Source organism: Gouania willdenowi, chromosome 7 (assembly GCF_900634775.1).
Source record: "Gouania willdenowi chromosome 7, fGouWil2.1, whole genome shotgun sequence".
NCBI classification, from domain to species: Eukaryota; Metazoa; Chordata; class Actinopteri; order Blenniiformes; family Gobiesocidae; genus Gouania; species Gouania willdenowi.
Window position 1 is genome coordinate 9212542 of NC_041050.1, and position 21387 is coordinate 9233928.

At 37.2% G+C, this 21387-nt stretch overlaps 1 protein-coding gene across 2 annotated transcripts in view; it reads right to left on the reverse strand.

The window, feature by feature from the left end:
- Window positions 1-21158, reverse strand: part of scube3 (signal peptide, CUB domain, EGF-like 3) — a 135287-nt gene extending 114129 nt beyond the window's left edge. For both annotated transcript variants that reach the window (XM_028452530.1, XM_028452529.1), the window contains exon 1: window positions 20780-21158. In XM_028452530.1, coding sequence (XP_028308331.1) covers window positions 20780-20879 — 100 coding nt within the window. In that variant the 5' untranslated portion in view covers window positions 20880-21158. The remainder of the gene's footprint in view (window positions 1-20779) is intronic.
- Between the last annotated feature and the right edge of the window lie 229 nt (window positions 21159-21387).

The window sequence follows — 21387 nt, forward strand, 5'->3', positions numbered from 1 at the left end:
AAAAACTGTCAAATAAACAAACATACAGTACATGTCAATGTGCAAATACAGACTATTAAAAATATTTAATTAATGATAATTTAATAATAAAGTAATCCATAGTTTTTTATAATAGAGTCCAGTTAAATTATTAAATGTACTATTGCACATAATAATTTTCTATTGATACTGATCACATCTGTATCATAATATATATTGTTATTGTTTTATTCTCTAGTACTAGTTCTACTGTTTGTAAATTAGATGTAATTTCTTTGCTTGTTCTGTGGACCATGTGATTAATTAATTAATATTCATCCTGCGTGTCCTTCTGTATTAAAACAGGACTGAAAGACAAAATTTGTGCCGCTTCTATGGATGGTTTATAATGAGCTCGTGTTTTTCAACCAAACAGAGGGCAGTAGAGAATGAGTCAGGAAACTGCTGAGTGATAGAGCTACTGCACACGTCATTCATTAAACATTTCTCAAGGTAGCTCAAGCTCTGTGAATAAATAAAGGCTGTTTTTTGAGATTTCCATCGTAGAGCAACGCATCTGGCTCCGTCTTTGCCTTAGCATGTGCGCCTCAATAGACTCTGACTCATGGACCTCCGGACCACCTCTTCTAGGAAAACACTTACTACAGTACTTACGTGAATCATAGAGTCATACTAAGAGGGTGCAGTGAGAGGTTGACATGACATGACACTTATTTAGGTGTAAGAGGTCAAACGCATACACTACTGAGTAAGTGAGCATGAAGTGGTAACCTTTCTCATTAGTAGCAGAAGTGACAAAATGATCATTTGTGCCTTTCAAGTGATTTTTTTTCTTCTACTGATGACTTTTTGGTCGCATGCTGCATATTTTACATGTGGACAAGGGGCCACTTAGTCCAGCTGTATAGCTTCTATTTGTACAACCGGAGTTAACTGACATGACACTCTTTTCCTCTGCACACAGCAATTACATTCATTGGCGGTTGCTATAGCCAGATACCGTACCAGCTCTAAAGATGGCAACATGGCAATTACAGCACAAGTGTGATATTTTTAGTTGTTTCCTGTCAAACTGAGGTATAAAGTGAGGTATAAAGAGTGGTTCTCTGTGTACGCTGTAAAACAGGCATTAACTGCTGGAGCTGAGGGTTGTAAATCTCAGCGAACAGCAGCAGCGACCGACTGGACATGAGTTAAGAATCACTTCATCTGGACCATCGTGTTGATTTATTAAAGCACTTCACTAGCAGTCAGTCAAACTGTCTGACGATGGCCTTATTTTGACACAAACACAAAACAGTGGCACAAAATGTCCGCAGATGTTTCTTGGTAGATTTTCAGCCAACAGATAATGAGATGAGAGAGGGTGATGGAGCCTATATCTCTGTGTTTCTATGTGAAAGGTTTTTGATTTTCAGTTTTCATCAGGGCTATAAACACTGACTATTTATTTTGTATTAACAAGAGCACTCAGAGTGCAAACCCCCGCCAAGCACCAAAGATCCTCTCTGCCAGATATTGGCAGTTATCATTAATACCACATATGTCAAACTCAAGGACCGGGGGCCAAATCTGGCCCTTTAGACTTAGAGCATCCAATTCGGCCCACAGGAGAAAGAAAAAATGACAGAAAACATAAATTTTTGTGTAAATTCCAATAAGTAATCCAGTTGTAGATGTCAAATTTACCAATTTAATGAAACTCTGCAATATTTTTAGGGGCTTGCAGTTTTCCTTAGTTTGTATCACATGAATGCAGTCATTTTTAAATGCAAATTGTGGAATGAACTCTATATTTTTCCACAAATCTTACAATTTCTCATAAACGATTCCACAAAATTCCTCTAAATTACACAAAAATTGGTGACGAAATCAAGACTACTAAAAACTATGGCACAATTGACATCAAGATAGTTATTTTTCCAACCTAAAATCTGCAGCCCAATTGTGATTAAACTGGTCCGTATTTGGCTCCTGAACTAAAACGATATTGTAAGACATTTTTATCTCCATTAATAACAATACAGTTGGTCCAAATGTATTGGCACTCCCATTTTTGGAAAAATGACAAAACAACCTAACATACCTGAGTCAAATTTCATAAAGATCAGTCAATTAAGAACCGATGAGGAGAGATTGGGGTTTTTTAATTTTTGAAACTGATCCAGAACCAGTACATTGATCCGGATCCCCTCCAAAATTGAATGGAATCTTTCATGGCGTAAGGCAGACATAGGCAACTGGTGGGCCGGGGTCCACGTGCGGCCCTCGGTCAAAAACAAAATTGTAATTCATGAAGTTGGAAGTTATATGAAGCCCAACATAACACACAAAACTCCAGAAACACAGAAAACATCAGCCAAACGTCAACAAAAGTACAAAAAATGTCAAAGACACACTAATCAACAACATTTACAAAAGGACTTCAAAGACGCACAAAATTGCACAAAATTGCACAAAATGACAGAAAAATACACAAAAATATAACAATAACTCACACAATGACTTGAAAAACACACAAAAGGGCAACAAAAATTTGCCATATTGACAAGAAAATATACAAAATGAATTCAAAAACACATGAAATGTCTAAAAAAAATGCCAAGAAAACCCACACAAAAGGATTACAAAGACAAAACCCTTTCCCCCCTGTATCAATGCTCAAATTGATCATTATTCTAAATGCTAACATAAATGTTCATAATGTGGCCCTCGGATCAGACAATCACATTTTTGTGGGCCCCGCTCTGATAGAAGTTGCCCATCTCTGACATTTGGTTAAAATGTTGTCCAAATCCATGAAGTAATTTTGACATAATCCTGCTAACAGTCAAACAAATTAAAGTACAGTGAAAATATGACCTCGTTGGCAGTGGTAATAACCCAAACTGGAGGATTTTGTTCTAAGAATATCAACAATACATTGGCACATCTGGTGGTACGATTCTTTGAAACATAAAGGAAGTGTTGATAGTGCATCCCACAGCTAACCAGTAATGAAAGACAGTCAAAGGAAATACATTCCAGTCGATGTGGGACTCAATGACCTTACAGACAAGTTGTTTGGACAGTGGGGGGAAACCAGAAAACAACTGGAGGATTCACACTCCAGGATTTCAGCTGAGGCAGCGTAACCTGAACCAGCTCAGTTTGATGGATGTGGCAATCCACACAAGCGGCAACTTCAGTGCAAAAACACAAACACGCCTTGAGAGATCATGCAAACTCCATGCAGAGAAGTTAAAAGAAACAACAAAAATCTAAAGAACAAACTTATTTGAATTGAAATAGTACAATGTTTTGATATGAAACAACAATGAAATGACATTAAATCAAATACAAGTACATTACACAATCCCAAAATGCCACCTTGGATAATTTGAAGGAATCATAATTTAGACCAGACATAGGCATCTGGCCCTCGGTTTAATTTTGTGCGGCCCCCAAAAACAAATCCCCAAAAACTGTATTTCAAGAAGTTGGAAGGAATATAATGCCCGACATAATACACAAAACAACTCCAAAAACACACAAGTCGACAACAAATTGCACAAAGTACACAAAAACACACACACAATTCCTTAAACAAACAAAATGACTATGAAAACCCAAAAAACAACATCACAGAATAGCTCCAAAGACACACAAACTGTCAACGAAATTACACAAAATGACAAGAAAATACAGTGAGTCACTCCTAAAATGTACTACAAATCGACAACAGAAAAGTACACAAAACTACAATAAGAACACAACTCAACTTTGTCTGCACATGCTGTCAAAGGTCAACACTAAAGGAAGTGCATTATTGTGACCATCACCAGCCCTCCCTTAGGAAAGGTAAGAAACATTTTATTATAGGGAAGATATAAAAAGAGAGGGCAGTGTTACATCTAGGTGGGGGGAAGGGATCAGGGAAGAGAGAGTCAGGGAAGGAAATGGAAAAGGTGGGGAAGAGTTGACTGTTTAAAATGAGAGTGCTTATTGTATTGTGTAATCAAGCCAGTCTGGTGGCAAGTGTGGAGCTTAAGTATAATGGTGGTGGCCGTGAACAGAGGGAAGGAGTGAATGGTTATACCTAAAACTGGTATTTGGGATCAACGTGTCTAAGGTTAAGACCAGTACGAGTTTATCCCACAGCCCAAACATGCCAGTGCATCCATGACCAAGAACTGCTTCTGCAAACCCAAGCGCCGCCCCGAGGCCTGAAGATGCAGCCACGCCAGCAGAAAGAGTAGGGACCAAGGAGCCCAAGGCCACCCCCCCCACGACTGAGCAGCCACATAGACGCCCCCAAGATCCTAAGGCAAGAGGCAGTCACCGCCCCTAACACACACACACCCCAGCGAACCCCGCCACCGATCCCAACCATCGGTCATTATTCTAATGTTGACATACGGATCAAATACAATCACATTTTTGTGGCCCCCGCTGTGACAGCGTTGCCCATCCCTGCTTAAGACTGTATTTTAAACATTCAGTTTAAGGGTGGGCAGCACTGTGTTGTAGCACTAAGGTCATAGACCATGGGTCATTTCTGTGTGGCGTTTTGGATAAAGCGTCAGCTACATGAAATTATAATCTTGTAATAAATAAAAGTTGACTAATAATCTCATACACGTTTTTTACTTCTCCTTGCCTTGTTTACTGATCACATTAATCATAGTCTAAAGTCTGATTTAACAACACGTCTTGTCACATCGACAGTCATTATTCTTGTAGAAGCTCCTTCGATTATTAGCACTGTGGATAATTAGATAGCTTCGATCAGTGGTTCCCAACCTTTATCTTGTCGTGACCCCATTTTTAATATCACAAATTTCTGGCGACCCCAGAGACTCATTTTTAAATCTAAAATTAGATTTTGATTATGTTTGTTATACTGTTACAAATACAGAGTAGCCAGGAATAGTGCACAAAGTAACAAGATGATATTTTTTTATGTGTTGTATGTTATTTGAACTAGATCAGAATCAGAAATACTTTAATGATCCCAGAGAAATGATATATATATATATATATATATATATATATATATATATATATGGGAGAAAGTGAAAGTATAATACAGTTGTTTGAAATAGTGTGTGGTGTTTTAGTTTGAAAAACAATAATAAAGACAAATTATATAATTTTAATCAGTATTTTTTTTTAATTTTATTATTACTAGAACTTTCAGGCGATACCATTTTAGATTATCTAATTATCCATCAATACACATATCTAAAAATAATCTGTTGTTATCTGTAAAATACTGGCTTGTTTTATTTTTGTGATCTAAGACTTTGTTCAAACAATGAATAACAGTTCCCATTAAAGCAGAATGGGGCGTTCCAGAATATTATGACTGGATTCAAATCTGATAAAGTCACTGATACAAAGACAGGTTTATCTGATGGTGTAATAGCTGAACTGGTGATAAGTTCACCTGGCCACACATTACAGCAGAAGCATCCAAGATTACAGCTGTATAACGCGAGGGTGATTGGCAGGTTGGCGGTAATTAAAGGTTTCAAAAATGTCTTGGGACCATATCATGCAAAAAATAAATAAATAAAAAAGCAAACTTTCTGAAATAACCTCTTTCTGGTTTTGTCACCTAAAGTTACTTGATGAAAAAAAACAGGTTTTATTTTAAAGCGTTATGCTCCTTCTAGTACAACAATTAAATGTGTTTAATATAGATAGAGATTAGCAATATTATCAGCCCACTGATATTGTAGTTTGATATTGGCTATAAAATGTGATATCGGTCAGTATCGGGTTTTTCAACAAATATGGGGGAAAAAAACAACATGTGCTGTGGTTCGAGACAACATAATAAAAACAAATATGACACTTTTTTTAGTAAAGTTGAATGATTTGTCCTTTTTCAGAATCAGAATCAGAATCAGAATCAACTTTATTGGCCAGGGGTGAATGAATACACACGAGGAATTTCTTTTGGTGACCTGTGCTCTCTCAGATAGTATAACATTAAATAATAACAATCAACTAGAATAAAGAAAAATAAATAAAATAAAGAAAAATAAAAAGAAAAAAGAAGTATAAACATAAATATAAGAGTAGTTAGACTAATATGTGCAAACTAAATAAAAATAACAAGATAATAATAATAGTAATAATAATAATAATAATAATGAATAAAATAAGAATACAATAATAATAATAATAAGATAATAGTGCAGTAGTGCATTGATGAGTAGTGCAAATAGGTGAACATTTAAATGAAAAAAATGAAAAAAAAAAAAAAAACTGATAATGTTTGTTTGTTGAATAAATCCAATGGGTCATTGCATTAAAAGTAGCCTCAACCTGTTATTTTCATATATACAGTATATACAGTATCTATATTATGTGACCTAAAATGAGTAGTATTGGAGTAGTGTTGGTTAGGGCTGGGATAAACGATTATATTTTTAAGACGATTAATCTAGCAATTAGTTTTTTGATGTATCGATTAATCTAACGATTCATTTTTTGTTTGATTGTTTTTAGTTTGATTCGACTCGATTTTTGATTATCTCCCCATTAATTGACTATTGATTATTGTATTTTACCGTAAAACATGTGGCTGAGGTTCCAAAGTGTCATCAACAAACACTGTAAAGCTCTTGCGACGTAATCTTGTGCTTATAAAAGTAAAATTAATAACATTAATTGACTCAATTGACCCTATTTAACATGTTTGGTCTGATTTTGGGAAGTTTTATAGCCAGTAAAATCATCTCAATAGGAAAAGATGATGAGACAGCAAACATACATTGTGTTTAATTTACAAATCAGGACAGACTACTAGGGTATCACAGTGGTATGTAAATGTGTTCTCTAATCGCGTGTATGCGCACGTGCGGCTACTGTTGCTACTGCCGCTGATGTCACAGCGGGTGTTTCCTCCTTGCCCCGTTGACACGCTGCCGTCCAGTCACACCCGGGATAAAGGACGAGGGTTACGGGGGAACAGCTACCTTTGACGAACGAGTGTGTGCCTTCACTGCCTTGCATTAGTTATTCTCCGGCGCCGCCATTTTGTTTTGGTCGGACGACGCATCGGCGCGCACATTTTGCATCGACGTATTTCTTGCGTCGACGCGTTGTCCCGGCCCTAGTGTCGGTTATTATCAAAAATGTTGTGTTGGACAATATAAGATGTCGACGAAAAGCTAATATAAAACATCCTTAGTTTAATGTTCTTTTTTTGTTACAGTATTTCGTAAGGTTTTATAAAAAACTGCATGAAAAAGAAAGTACTTGTACATCACCTACTGATTAAAATCAATAGGTGCACCCCTAAATGCCTGTATTATTAACAGTGTACCCAACAAACCCTTTGCTGCTACAGTCAGCAATAAGTAATTTCCTATAACTGGGTGTGACTAAATACAGCAAATAGTTATGTAGTTATTCCCATGAATGTGTCATTTCAGCTTGTCTCAGCTAAGTCATCTCCTTTTCTATTCAGAATACACCGCCCATAACCCAACAAATAAATAACTGCATTTGTTTTTTTTCTTTGATGTATTGGGCTGGATTTTTCCATTACTAAGCAGAATAAGAGCATTTCCTTTCACTTCCAGCAGTCTCTAAAGCTGGCGCTCACCATCAGGAATGTAAACACGCACGGTCTGTAAACAGGGCTCTCTCTGACCTCCAACCCCCCTCCGACAACGCTGACCACCACAGACCAGCCTAATGACGTCCCTCTCTGACCCTGCCAAACTCTCAAAGACAGACGCAACCCCATTATTCAGCCCAGAGGTCAGTGGAGGAAGAGGAGAAGAAGAGGAAGCACGGTGTAGCCTCAGCCAAGATGAGAGGAAAGCGTGACTAATGTCTCCTACGATAGTTTCCCCTATCAATGACTAATGAAACACAAAAACTAATGTAGTTGTGGGGGGTGGAGAGGGGATTAATGTCCCAGAGCTGCTGCAGCTGGAGGTGGGGACTTTTTCACTTCCAATACGATACCGATATTGCAGCCTTGCGTTTGTCGATACTGATACGATGCGATATCAGCACAAATCATACATACTTTTATTCCCAACGCGTTCTTTCATGTTGTTTATGCCACTTTCTCTTTCATTTTAGCTGCAGTACCATAACATGAACTGCTGGGCACGGTGTCACCTCACCATTTACATTGTGAAGAAGAATTGCGCTAAAACAGAAGAACCAACCTAAAGTCTCAAAAGTTTGGGACCATTTCACTGAAAACTTATACTAGTACTTTATGGGATGTCCAGAAAGAACTTTTTCACTTCGATTACGATACCAATATTGCAGCTTTGCGTATTGGTCAATACCGATATCGATACGATATCAGCACAAATCATACATACTTTTATTACTTATTTTGTAGTAAGTATATTCAGCAACAGTAGGTATGAGAAAAATTGACCCATTTATTATTAACCATTTGGTTACATACATTTTAACCTTCAACATAATATCTACAGTATTCTATAATTGACTAAATATAATGTAGTTTAAATCGGAGATTCTAGATGCAGTCCGATAAAATCCAATATTCATCTGACCGGTATCCGATATCAATATCGGATCAGGACACCCCTGGTATTGGTATTCATATTTTTGGTGTGGGCATCTGAGCATTTTTTCTGTCAGTATACCACTCGATTTACATTTTTATTAAAAATAGTAAAATGATCCTCAAGAGAACTGACAGTTAGTGGGAAAACCTAATAAGGAAACATATTTTAGTAATTATTAACTACGTATCTGTAAGCCACAGAACTGTAACAAGGTTCCATAGGTTTGTGTTTAAAAAAATTGTAAATAAGAAATTTTATAGAATTTTCATGCCAATTACAGGCGCTAAGTGAAATTATCTCAGTTACAATTACAACAGCAACATGTTTTTTTCAATTACAATTACATCATAATTATGGTTAATTATCAATTACAATTATAATTGAACCCAACCATGTCAGCACGAGAGATTAGTCTAACACTGGGAAAAAGGGGGGTCAGTATCGTTGTCTCCTCTGTCAGCAAAGGACCCATTCTTTCCAGGAATGAAGGCAATTAACACAAATGGAAGGAGAAAAGAAGAAGGGACAGTTGTTCTCACCTTAATCACACATTCTAAAAATATATTTCAGCAGTAGTTGGAGTAGTTCTGAGTTTCATTTAGATTTCTGCATTAACGAAGACAGTCTGCAACCTGCTATTCTCATTTGAGCAGAGGTGTAAAGAAGAGTACTGATATTTCCTACTCAAGTCGTACTCAAGTACTGTCCATTGATTGAAATTGTACAAGTAAGTCATAACTAAAATACTCAAGTACAAGTAAAATGTAACTCAATTAAATAATACTCAAAGTAAAAGTTACCAGTTACTTTATATGTTTAGTTTTGTTAATATTATTATTAGACATCAATTTTATATAGCGATTTTCTGGGTATTCAAAGTCGCTTTACAATGAAGAGAGCAGTGTTGGTGTTCTGTGCTTTGCTCAAGGGCACCTCGGCAGTGTCAATAAAGATTATCTTTATCTTTATCTAGCCACGGTTCCCTTACATACAGTAAACATCTCATGTATAAACTTAAAAAGGAAGAGACCCACTTTTACACAATTGGAACTCCCACAAAGGCATCTGCATAAAATAAAAGATTTGTCAAACTGTACAATTCTTTAAAAAAAAATAAAAAAAAAACATCAATGAATTTAATTCAAAATTTAAAAAAAAAATTCTCAGGCTCTAAACTCTAAAATTGAGAAAATAACCAAGACAAATCTCTAGAAAATATTCTGATTAGTTACAGAAGCAGGCTTGTAACCAGAGGGTTGTAGTTTCAAAATCAGGTTAGAAAGGAACAGTTTTGTACTTTTGGATTATACAAATAATTGAGTTGGTGGAAATGAAAACTTCAAGTTGACCTGCTTTTATTTTTAGTTGGACTAATGCAAAATACTGATTTGAAAACAATTAAAATATTAAGTCCAGGTCAATTAAATCAATTGTAGTACTTTGACTTATTAACTTATTTGTTTTAAAGAGCTCAAGTCCTTTAATTGTTACCAACGGAAACAATTCAATTAGGTTGGTCCAACTATTTTCTTTTTTTCAGTGTGGAAACAAAGTATAACAACTTTCTTTGGATGATATTGGGTTACATGCAGCAATCTTCTCTTATATGTCCATCATATTTCCCAAAATCCATAATCATCAAATGTTCTTAGCCTCCACATCTACTCTTACCCAGGTGCGCAGAATGTCAAATCCCACTTGATCATTATTTAGACAAACACAGCAGATTAGCATATGTGACACCTACTAAACACCATATAAGGGTATGTGTTAGCTGACAGCTGAAAACTGAAAGATGCCACCAAAAAGGAAGTCAGGGGGAAATAAATTAACTTTAGCAGGAGTGGAATTCAATCAAATCAATCAGAATGTCATACTTTAGAGCAACTGGCAGCCCGGGGGCCACATGTAGCCCTCGGCCAAATTTTGTGCAGCCCCCCCAAAACAAATCCACAAAAATTGGATTTCAAGAAGTTGGAAGGAAGTTGAAGGAAAGCCCAACACAATGCACAAAATAACTCCCAAAACACACAAATCGACAGCAAAATGCAGAAAGTACACACAAAATTCCAAAAATACACAAAATGACTCGTAAAACACTACACAACAACCACTTAAACTAACAAAATGACTACAAAAACACAAAAAACAACACATTACAGAACAGCTCCAAAGACACGCAAACTGTCAAAAAAATTACACAAAATGACAGGAAAATACAGAAAACAACAAAAATACAGAAAGTGACTCCAAAAATGCAAAAAAAAATGGCTAATAACTGACAAAACAACAAAACAAAGACTATTTTTATTTTTTATTTTAATCAATCATTGAAATATCTTTAAAATACATGATTTAAGTTAGATTATATGTGGCTTTTGAAAAGAAAAAAAAAATTAAACTTAAAAACATGTTATTGTGGATAAGATAACATTTAGGTCTGTGATGTTTTCTATAATCTTAGTCTGAGTGCTCTCAAATTAATCACTCGTAATTCATAAGATAAGAAAGCAATGGGTACTAACAAAACCGAGATACAACTGAATTTTGTCTTATTTTTGTTCTTATTTGGCTTTTTGCATGAGGCCCATTGTTCTAATTCATTTTTTAAAAAGTCTCTTAGCTAAACCAGTCAGATTCAATGCATTGCCAAACGTGTAGCTGTTCAAAACAAAGTGACAAACGGTGGTCACGGGGGCTTAGCTATCTGCTGATAAAGATATTTTCACTCCAGGAAGGAAGAAAAGGAACTGTGACGGAAGGAGTTCAATTGTTGATGGGTTCCCCGGGGCAGCAAAAGGGAATCTGCAGTGTGCACAGGTTGTGGGTTTATTTAGCTTTACACTCCCACTGTTGGTAAAATGGCAATTTTTGAATGTCTAACTGTCTGGATTCTGTCCGCGTGCCCGTGTGGGTGCATTTAAAAGGAGACAAATAGACATATTCCTTTTTAATAGACTTGATCAATAGCTATTTTATGTAACCTCTTGCTTTAGCAACGTCAGGGAACCAATTAAACCTCCATTCATCTTCACATCCTACCATTAGTCTTCTCACATCTAAATGCAGGGAACATAAAAAACAACTTGCCAGTCACAGTCACAACCCCTAATAATCTAATGGTATTGTAATGGTATTTAGATTAGACATTATTATTAGTATTTAGACATTAGCTAAGGAGGGAGAAGCAGGAACGAGGGAGATTATAGCGCTATGAAGTGATTTTGTGAAGTATCCAGCAGCTCACAGCACCACACACAGAACAAATGTGGACCTGAGAGGATTATCGATAATGTTGCGATCGTGAGATAAATCCATCAACTAACCGGGACAAACAGGTCATTTCTGAGCGTCGGGAGGAAGAGGAAGTTACGTCTGTGTGATTGACAGGGAAGCAGATACAAATTACAGAAAGCAAAACATTCAACTGTGAGCCAGATGGCAAAATAATAATAATTTTGCCATGAAAAGCCTCGTCTCAGTGTTGTCATTTTTTTTTTTAGAAGGAAACCAATGTTCAGATGTTATAGTTTTCAATAAAGCAAAAAAAAAATTGCTTCTTTTTTCTTAGAAAAAGCCTGTTTTCTCAGCTTTTTGCCCTGAAACTGGCGATATGTGTAAAACTTGCTCTAGTCAACTGCTGATTACAGAAGAACTAAACAAGCGAAAAAAAAAAAAAAAAGGTAGAGACTAATCTTTCAGAATCAAGTGTCAGATTTCAGATTGTCATAGTACAAAATATTCTGTGGGTCTTTAAAAATCAGTCAAAATGCTCAAAAACTGAAAATCTGAAAATGGCGGGCATTGAATGAGTTAATATATTGTACATAATGTACATATTATAAAACACAGTGACTGTACAACATATATATGAATTCATTTGTTGTTCTTTTAAAAGTACTATTATAAGTTTTTACTGAAATGGTGCCAAACTTTTGAGACTTTAGGTTGGTTCTTCTGTTGCGCAATTCTTCTTCACAATGTAAATGGTGAAGCGACACCATGCCCAGCAGTTCATGTTATGGTACTGCAGCTAAAATGAAGCAGAAAGTGGCCGCCGTCATAAACAACATGAAACGACGCGTCAGTAATAAAAGTATGTATGATTTGTGCTGATATCGCATCGTATCAGTATCGACCAATACGCAAGGCAGCAATATCGGTATCGTATTGGAAGTGAAAAAGTGGTATCGGGACATCCCGAACCAATATTTTAATTGATTAGGAAACCTAACAAGGTAACCAAGAGATGGGAAACAAATTGGATGAAAGATGATATTTTACAGCTGACCTACTTTTTAGACTTTAGGTTGGTTCTTCTGTTGCGCAATTCTTCTTCACAATGTAAATGGTGAAGCAACATCATGCCCAGCAGTTCATATATGATACTGCAGCAAAAATGAAGCAGAAAGTGGCCGCCGGCATAAACATTAAACGACGCGTCGACACAAGCATTAAATGTTAGTAATCATTTTTGCATTATTGTGTGAGTTACACATTGCGGTTGGCGCGAATCTCGAGATGGCCTACATATTTAATTCTATTTAAGTCAATAAATTATCTTGAGTTCACTTATGGAAGATCTTTTTTGGAATCATTTGACATATATGAGAGGTTTTTTTTTTCTTTCAATTTTGACACTTTGTTGCAGTTTGTAAAATACCGGCTTCACAGGAGTCGGGATGAATTAAGCAACTGTCCAAAATGAAACCCCCACTGAACAGCCTGAGGTAACTTTGACTTTGGGTGTGCTAAATAAATATGGCTGTCACTCTGCAGCTTGCTCTATAACCAAATTAAAATGTTTGTATCCAAACAACAACTTAACCACACAAGATCCCACAGTTAAATAGACCTGAACACCCTTTTTGAAGTATAATCCCGCTATATAGAAGCATCATTTTGGGAAGTGAAAACACCTCTGCCTGCTGAGTGTCGTTAATATCCAGCCTTAAAATCACTCATCGTCTGTCATTTGCTTTCACATATCCTCACAACATACACCAGATCAAATAGTTTCCTTTGTGATTCATACAACAACTGCTCTCAGACATAATTCTTATCAAGAGTTTTCACCACTCGTGCATTGCCAAGATGATAATCCCTCTGCTGCCCTGTGAACACATGTACGCTGGTATGGAAGAAGTGCAGCATGTCAGGCAGGGGATTACTCAGTCGTGTCGGCTTATTAAGAAGATCCTGAATGTGACGCATCCCTCCACCTGTTCATCAGTGAGTGACCAGGAGCTACCTAGAGGCTTAACCTAGTGATTCATAATCTCAGATGGTAGGGAAATCACAGCAATCTGACACAGACTGAGCCGAGCGTTCGACCATGACAGCAGCGTAGCTTTACAGAATGGTAAAGCTGCTGTAACTGAGGTTAAGTAAATCCTGACTTTAGTGCACCATGTGCAAAAAAAAAAAAGAGTTGCGTTAAATTAAAACCTGTGTTTTGTTTTTGTTTTGGGTTTTTTGGCTGAAGCTGTGTTGACATATTAGCTGTTGTTTTTGTATGTGTCCCTACTGTTGAAGCCTAAAGTGTTAATTATGGTGAAAGTTAACACTGTTGTGTCTGTAGAACAGACATGGACAACTGGAGGCCCTGGGGTCACACGCGACCTCAGACCTAATTTTGTGCGGCCCCCAAAGTAAACACACAAAAGGCTTGTAGTACGAAGGTGGATGTCCTCTTATCGCGCTAACTTCCAGGATTTATTCGGTGTGTACTGTACTACGACGCTGGCTACTGTCTTACGGGCTAAATCACCATGGTAACTTAGGCTGAACGACTAACCTGGTCGGGACCAGGTTTTGTTCTGGATAAGATCTGAGCGAGTACAAAAGTCCCGCCTCCTGACCAATCAGTTTTCTTGGAAAATGACCAGCCCATTGTTAGAAGATCCTGGTTGGTGCAGATCTGATGGCTGTATTTAGGAAAGAAAGATTATTAATGGATAAATGCAATCGTTTCATTGATGACAACCTTTGGGTAAGGTATGAATTTATATCCAATGGACTGATCTACTGTCAGCTGATGAAGTTTGTGTCGGGCACTCTCTGTATCGCGGACGAATCAAGTCATTCATTCTTTCATACGCTATAATGACTATGACAGCCTCATCAGGAACATACTACAGTGAAACAATGCGTTCTCATCCCAGTGTGTGTGTGATAAATTGAGGAGAACTAACTGAATAGAAACATCTGTGATGTAATAAAGTGAAATTGATCAAAGCGCTGTCCGTTTATCATCAGATGGATACATATTGTATAATCTCACGCTTTTACACATTAACAGTGTCAGCAGCTTCCTGCCTGTGTTCTTTTCTTCTTGCTTTTTCTGCAGCAATTATGGATTTAAATTCTTGTTTGTGATTGGTCTAACGCTGCAATCTTCACCACTGTCACAGGAGCGCGCTGATCCAATATCGACATCGGTCCAATATTAGCCTGAAAATGAATATCGGATTCAAATTTCTAGATTTTACGATTTTTTTTAAATTTTTAAATTTATTTTTTATTGTTTTATTCAATTGTAGAATACTGTAGATATGTTGAAAAGGTTATCATTTATGTAACCAATTGGTTAATAATAAATGGGTCAGTTTTTCTCATACCTACTGTTGCTGACTATTGTTCTCTGTTTGAGTAACATAACTTGATCAAGACTTTTTAACATTCCACGCTACAAAATAAGTATTTTTTATTTTATCTTTTTAAAGAAAAGAGAGAAAGAAAGGGGAAAAAAAGTATGTATGATTCATGCTGATATCAGATCAATATCGATATCGGCCGATACGCAAGGCTGCAATATCGGTATCATATTGGAAATTAAAAAGTTGTATCGGGACATCCCTAAATGTTTGGTTAGGTGAAGCCCGCTAACAGAGATATTCCTGATATACTCAATCAGCCTCATAGTACAGGCCCCAAATGACACCAAAAACACACAAAATTACAGAAAAATACACAAAATATAAACACACGACAACTACAAAAATACAAAAATGACTGTTCCCAAAAAAAATTTCACAACACATTACCGAATGCCGATGCCAAAAACACACGAAATAAGAAAAAAATTAACAGGACAGAAAAATATGCAAAACGACAACAAAAATACATAAATTGACTCCAAAATACACAAAACAACAACCAAAAATAAGAGAAAAAAGATATTAAAAAAAAAAATCTCAGATTGGTCGTTATTCTAATAATGTGGCCCTCAGATCAGATACAATCATATTATTGTGGCCCCCGCTGTGATAAAAGTTGCCCATCTCTGCTGTAGAATAATTTACTTTACATGTGTTGATGAATGGTAAGAACAGCTCTTGTTCTTAAATACTAGTTCTAGAAATTTGCGTGACAGGTTGTTGAAAAGTTTTTTTGTGACATTTTGTCTTTGACACTTAAAGCACCATAAACTTTACAGATTGTCCTTGTTATTTGATATTAGAGCGAAGCAACAACTGTATGAGCTTTTAAAGACTGGGGGCAAAGCAGAAACTATCAAGTTGAAGAAATAACAGTCGAGATCTAAAAAGGGATGATTGGTCACGTTTCTTGGAAGATAGTGGCACAATCTCTGCCTGATGTTTCTCCCTCACCCACATCATTCTTCCTGCTGAACGGCAAAGCCCTTGGGAAGTTCAAGGCCAAAGAAATAAGAAGGAATAAAAGCTCCATTTTAGGTCTTTTGGCTTCTCACAGTTTCAAAGACTAAATTAGCCTTCACTGACCCCCATACACTCAAGCTTGACTATTCCTACTTACACAACTGCATACACTCACACTTCCTCATGCTTACTTAGCCTTGCAGGAAGGCATTCAGCCATAATCAAGCAACTACAGTGGCGTGGACAGGTCTGGAGAAAGGAATGAAGTGGTAGAAGAGCTGCTCGCACATCTTTTTTGTAGTAAAAAATGTACAGTAATAAGCACACTGGCTGACAGATTTTTGCAAAATTGTCGACAAAGTACAGTTGCGCTTTGAAAGTGTTTCCATTGAAGGTTGTTTTGGGCAGGAGCCTCGTAACTCCCGCGAAATCTAATCCTGCAAGACTTGGCTGCAGAAAGATGGACATCCAAACATCCTTACACTACTCTACATTCATTTGTTGTTTCACGTCTAACGTGGCAGTAATTTTTTTAAAGTCTAATGCTAAGAAATGTATCGGTCTCTTCTGTTTACACACACCGCACATGTTTTCTCTGAGAGAAGTAGTCATGTGACCATGTACGTCACATTCTATGACGTGCATTTGCTGAAAAAGTGTTTCCATAGCGCTTTTGCGATACATTTCAATATCGAAACATCTGAAATTCCTCCTCATGAAAACGTAAAAAACTATTAGTGTTTTTTTGAAATTGAGGTTTTTCCATTACCAGTTTTTACTGCACTATTTACATTTAACACATTTCCAAAGGTAATGGAAACCCAGCGAGAAAAGAAACGCTTCTACTTCATTAAGTGCGAAGGCAAGAAAGCGTGAACGAAGCAAACAAAGCCAAAGTTGGGAGGAAACAGGATAAAGGGGGTGAGTGAGCATTGAGGGATTTCTTCTCGTCTTCCATCCTGCTCACTGTAGAGACTCGGGCAGCATCTCGAGGTTCAGCCTTTCCATCACTCTGGCCTCACTTTGCCAAAGCTGCTTGGTTCCCACAGTGTGTCGGGGGCCCTGCATGTGGCCTTCCTCCCCGCTCCAGCAGCCCAGCGGCTTTAGACCCCCAGGCCCCGGAGCAGAGGTTACACCAACACAGCCAGTCACAGCAACATGTCAGCCCCTCACCAACCGTTGCCTTGGTGCCACTGCATTAGCAAAGCTCTCCAGACTCTGTCCGAGGGAAAGTGATTTGCCATGACGTCTAGGCTATCCCTTTTCCTTCCTCACTTTTCACTGCTCACTCAGAAAAAGCTCTGTCACCTTCTCTTTTTCTCTCCCGTTACCCCACTCTCATTTTTCCTGTCTTTGTCATTCTCTCCACATCATCCAATCTTCTTGTAGTTTTATTCAATGAGTAAAGCCTGGCGCCTCAAACACTGTGCCTTGATTTGACTGGCTTTGATGAAAGGCAACATCTCCGCTGAATAAATATTGAGATGAGAATTTGCTCTCCTTTTCTTTCTTCTAGTTATGATTTCTCCAGCAGTGTCACATAGATAACATGGACAATAGTTATGTGTCAAATTAAGAGTCCAAAAAAATGAGACGTGGCTGCAAAGCTGCTGGTCTTGCATGTAAAATAGTAATTAAAAGAGAAGGTGATCAGGTGGCCAGCGCTCAGGGACCAACAAACAGGTGTACGCCATTTGAGATCCACTCTCTCATTGCAGCATACCACAACACAAGGCAGTGTGTAATCGATGTTGTGGAAAATAAAGTGAGAAAAAGTAGTTCTAATTGCAAAATGTAAATATTGAGTTTTCCCACAAGTGGGGGCAGACCACCCAGGATGCAAGTCACCCACCCCCTTTCTCTCTTTTTTTGCCTTGTCTACAGCCAGAGAGAGAGAGAGATGTCTTTGCAAAAACATCACCGACCACAATCAACACTCACTAAGGCACCATGGTGTTTGTGTCTTTGCATGCAAATCCACCCCTGGCACTTTGAATCCTGGGAAATATTAGGTGATGAAAAAGTGAAGGTGAGTGTCAGCGTGTAACACTGTCTGTTATGTCCCTGTGAGGTGCCAGGCTTTTTCATTCAGGCTTGCCCTTGTCTGGTGTGAATAAATTGTGGGAGGAAGAGAGAGCAGAGAGGGCAGGACTGTACTGTAGCTGCAGTGTCTGTCAGAAGGAGGATCCTCCGTGTGTGTGCCTGTTACAAGTCAGTGTCAAATACTTGTCTGGACTGTGACAAATACCTCCTGGGAGTCTCACTACTACCTACAGGGGTTGACTATAGCAGTGGTTCTCAAACTTGTTTGCCTGAAGTACCCCCTTTTCTCTTATTTCTGAATCCAAGTCCCCCCTTTGTCCGACTACAACAATTTGCTTAGAAAACTATTTAAATACAAATATAGAGCACAATGATGGAATGAGCAAGTGTTAACACACATTTTAAAGAATCACATTTTGTAAATAAGTGGAAAGAATCAGTATTTAGTGCAGTGGTTCCCAACCTTTTTTGGATCGTGACACCATTTTGATATCAACTTCTGGCGACCCCTAAGACATTTTTTTCTAGAATTAGTTTTTGATCATGTTTGAGCTCCGTTATATATATATATTACTGCATTTTAGTTGAACTAGATTTATATTTCACAAAATGAAAGTATTGAAATACAGTTTCTTCAGATTGTGTGTTGTTTCAATATTAATTTAAAAAAAAAAAGAATAATAAAAAAATTCAAAAATCTATTTTGGTTATTCAGGAAACCCCACATGGGTTCTCGACCCCAAGGTTAAAAAAAATACTGATTTAGTGGCTTCTCGATAGATTTATTTCTATAGTTTTTATCATTTCCAGTCATATCACACCTAGGGTGGGACCAAGACTGACACTTTATTTGTAAATTTTCCTCTCTCTCTCTCTCAAGTACCCCCTGATGTGCCATCACGTACCCCCATTTATGAAACACTGGACTATAAGAAACACAATGTCCAACCTTTATTCACCCTGATTGGCTATTTTCAGTCACAAGTAGGCTGCACAATTAATCACATTTTAATCGTGATCACAATTGTGGATGCCACCATTAAATGAACCTGATTGTCTGCAATATTTACAATTAAAACATGTGCTCTGCTGCATATCAACTCAGGCACTTTTTCAACCATTAGTCAGTGGCAGCTTTGAGTCATTTGGTGGATTGATGAGAGCTGTGAGCTGTAAGCACTCTGTAATAGTCTATTTATTCAGTTAACTCTTGGTACATTTAAATTTATTGGGTTAATTTCAATTTCATTTTTTTTTTTTGTATAATTTTTATTTCAAGCTTCATTTTGCTCTGCAGACTGTTCATATATATATATATATATATATTAAAAATAGTGCAAAAGAAATACAGATTTTCCCTAACATGATAGATAATTGTGATAATCATGAATACAATATTGATCAATAGAATAGTGATCATTTTGGCCATAATCGTGCAGCTCTAGTCACTAGTGCTGTCATTGCTACAAAGTAAATCAAATTTACTCACATAATATATTGTGGTCGACTACATTATTTTTAAGTGACAATAATGAGACTTTGACTAATTGAAAGAAATACATGTGAACCAAAACTGTACGAGAATGGATGGATATTTCCGTGAACTATTACAAACAAAACTGTCATTTTGTCACATGGAACGAAATCCAATCAGAACTCATGTGATCCTATGGTTTTATCATTGATCCCATCAAATATGTGTGTGTTTCACATTAACACCAGTCCATATCAAGGTTGATAAATGGCAATGGTAAGTGAAGACTATATCTGTAAAAGATTTAGTCTACAACAGTGGTTCCCAAACTTTTCACAGTCCCGTACCGCTTCAGAGGTTTAACTTGAAACCACGAACCCTAAAACACTAATATATATATTAATATATATATATATATATATATATATATATATATATATATATATATATATAAACACAATGTAGCCCTACAGTGACATTTGCCCCCGAATTTTACCTATCCTGTTGAGCAATAATATAATAATATTCAGCACACAAGAAAACATTTTAATCATAATCATTACTTGTTTGATTTATTTAAATATTTAGTCTACAGACATTTTCAGTAAGAAACAAATCTGTTTTTGGAAAAAGAAATCTACCAAACATTCCATTTTCCAATGCTGTCACGCTGTTTTTAAGTTTTATTGGCGTACCCACTGTGACAATTTGCAAACCTCTGGGGGTACCTGTACCCCACTTTGGGAACCTCGGGTATGACCATTTTAATGTCATTTAGATGACTAATACTAGACTATAACTAGAATAGCCCTGATGACTAAGTTGTGACTAAAGCTAAGATGCATTTTAGTCTAAACACTGACTAAAAGTAAATCAAAATTTGCTGTCAAAATGAACACTGGTGTGGAAGGATTAATCAGTCTGCAAAATGTCACTTCAGCTCATGAATTGCAAGATGTTTGACTTTATTTCTAACTTATTGCATCTTAATGTACACCAGCAGCCCTACGATAATAATAGTAATATTAATATTGTTCATAATCCCAGTGAAGTCTCAGAATCAATCATGTGATATTTCACTAATAATGAATATTGCAGTGCAAACTTACCTAGAGTGGTTTTACTTCCTGAAGCTGACTGTTGGACAAAGGCGACCAGGCAGAGAGCCACAAATCCCAGGCAGGCTCGTATCAGTGCGTGCACGTACATGTTCACTTTCACTGGACTCAACCAAAGCACTTTCTCTTCTGACCTGTGGTGGACGCGCGGGTTTCTCTTCTTTATAAAAAAAAAAACAAAAACAAAAAAATTTAATTAAATATTTAAAGAAAAAAAAAAAAAAAAATGTAAATAAAAGGTCGCGTGGTGTTCCCGCTAACGGGACACTGATCGATCCCGTCTTTGTTTGCTCTTAAAATGCCTGATAGTGTGAGAGTTGGAGGACGGTCCGACACCGCGGAGCGAGGGAAGGGGTTTGTGTTATCATGTTTGGAGCTGGAGCCAATGTCAATTTAAAGAGAGTGAGGGAGAAAGAGAGAGTGTGAGGGAGGGAGGGAGGGAGGGAGGGGTAGAGCTACAGAGAGAGAGGGAGGGAGGGCAGAGGGAGACAGAGAAAGGCACAACACACATGGAGGGAAAGGACGGAGATAAGTTGGCACAGAGAGAGGATGGAGAGGAGCAGGAGAAAGATAGTTGGATAGATAGACAGTAGGGTTGG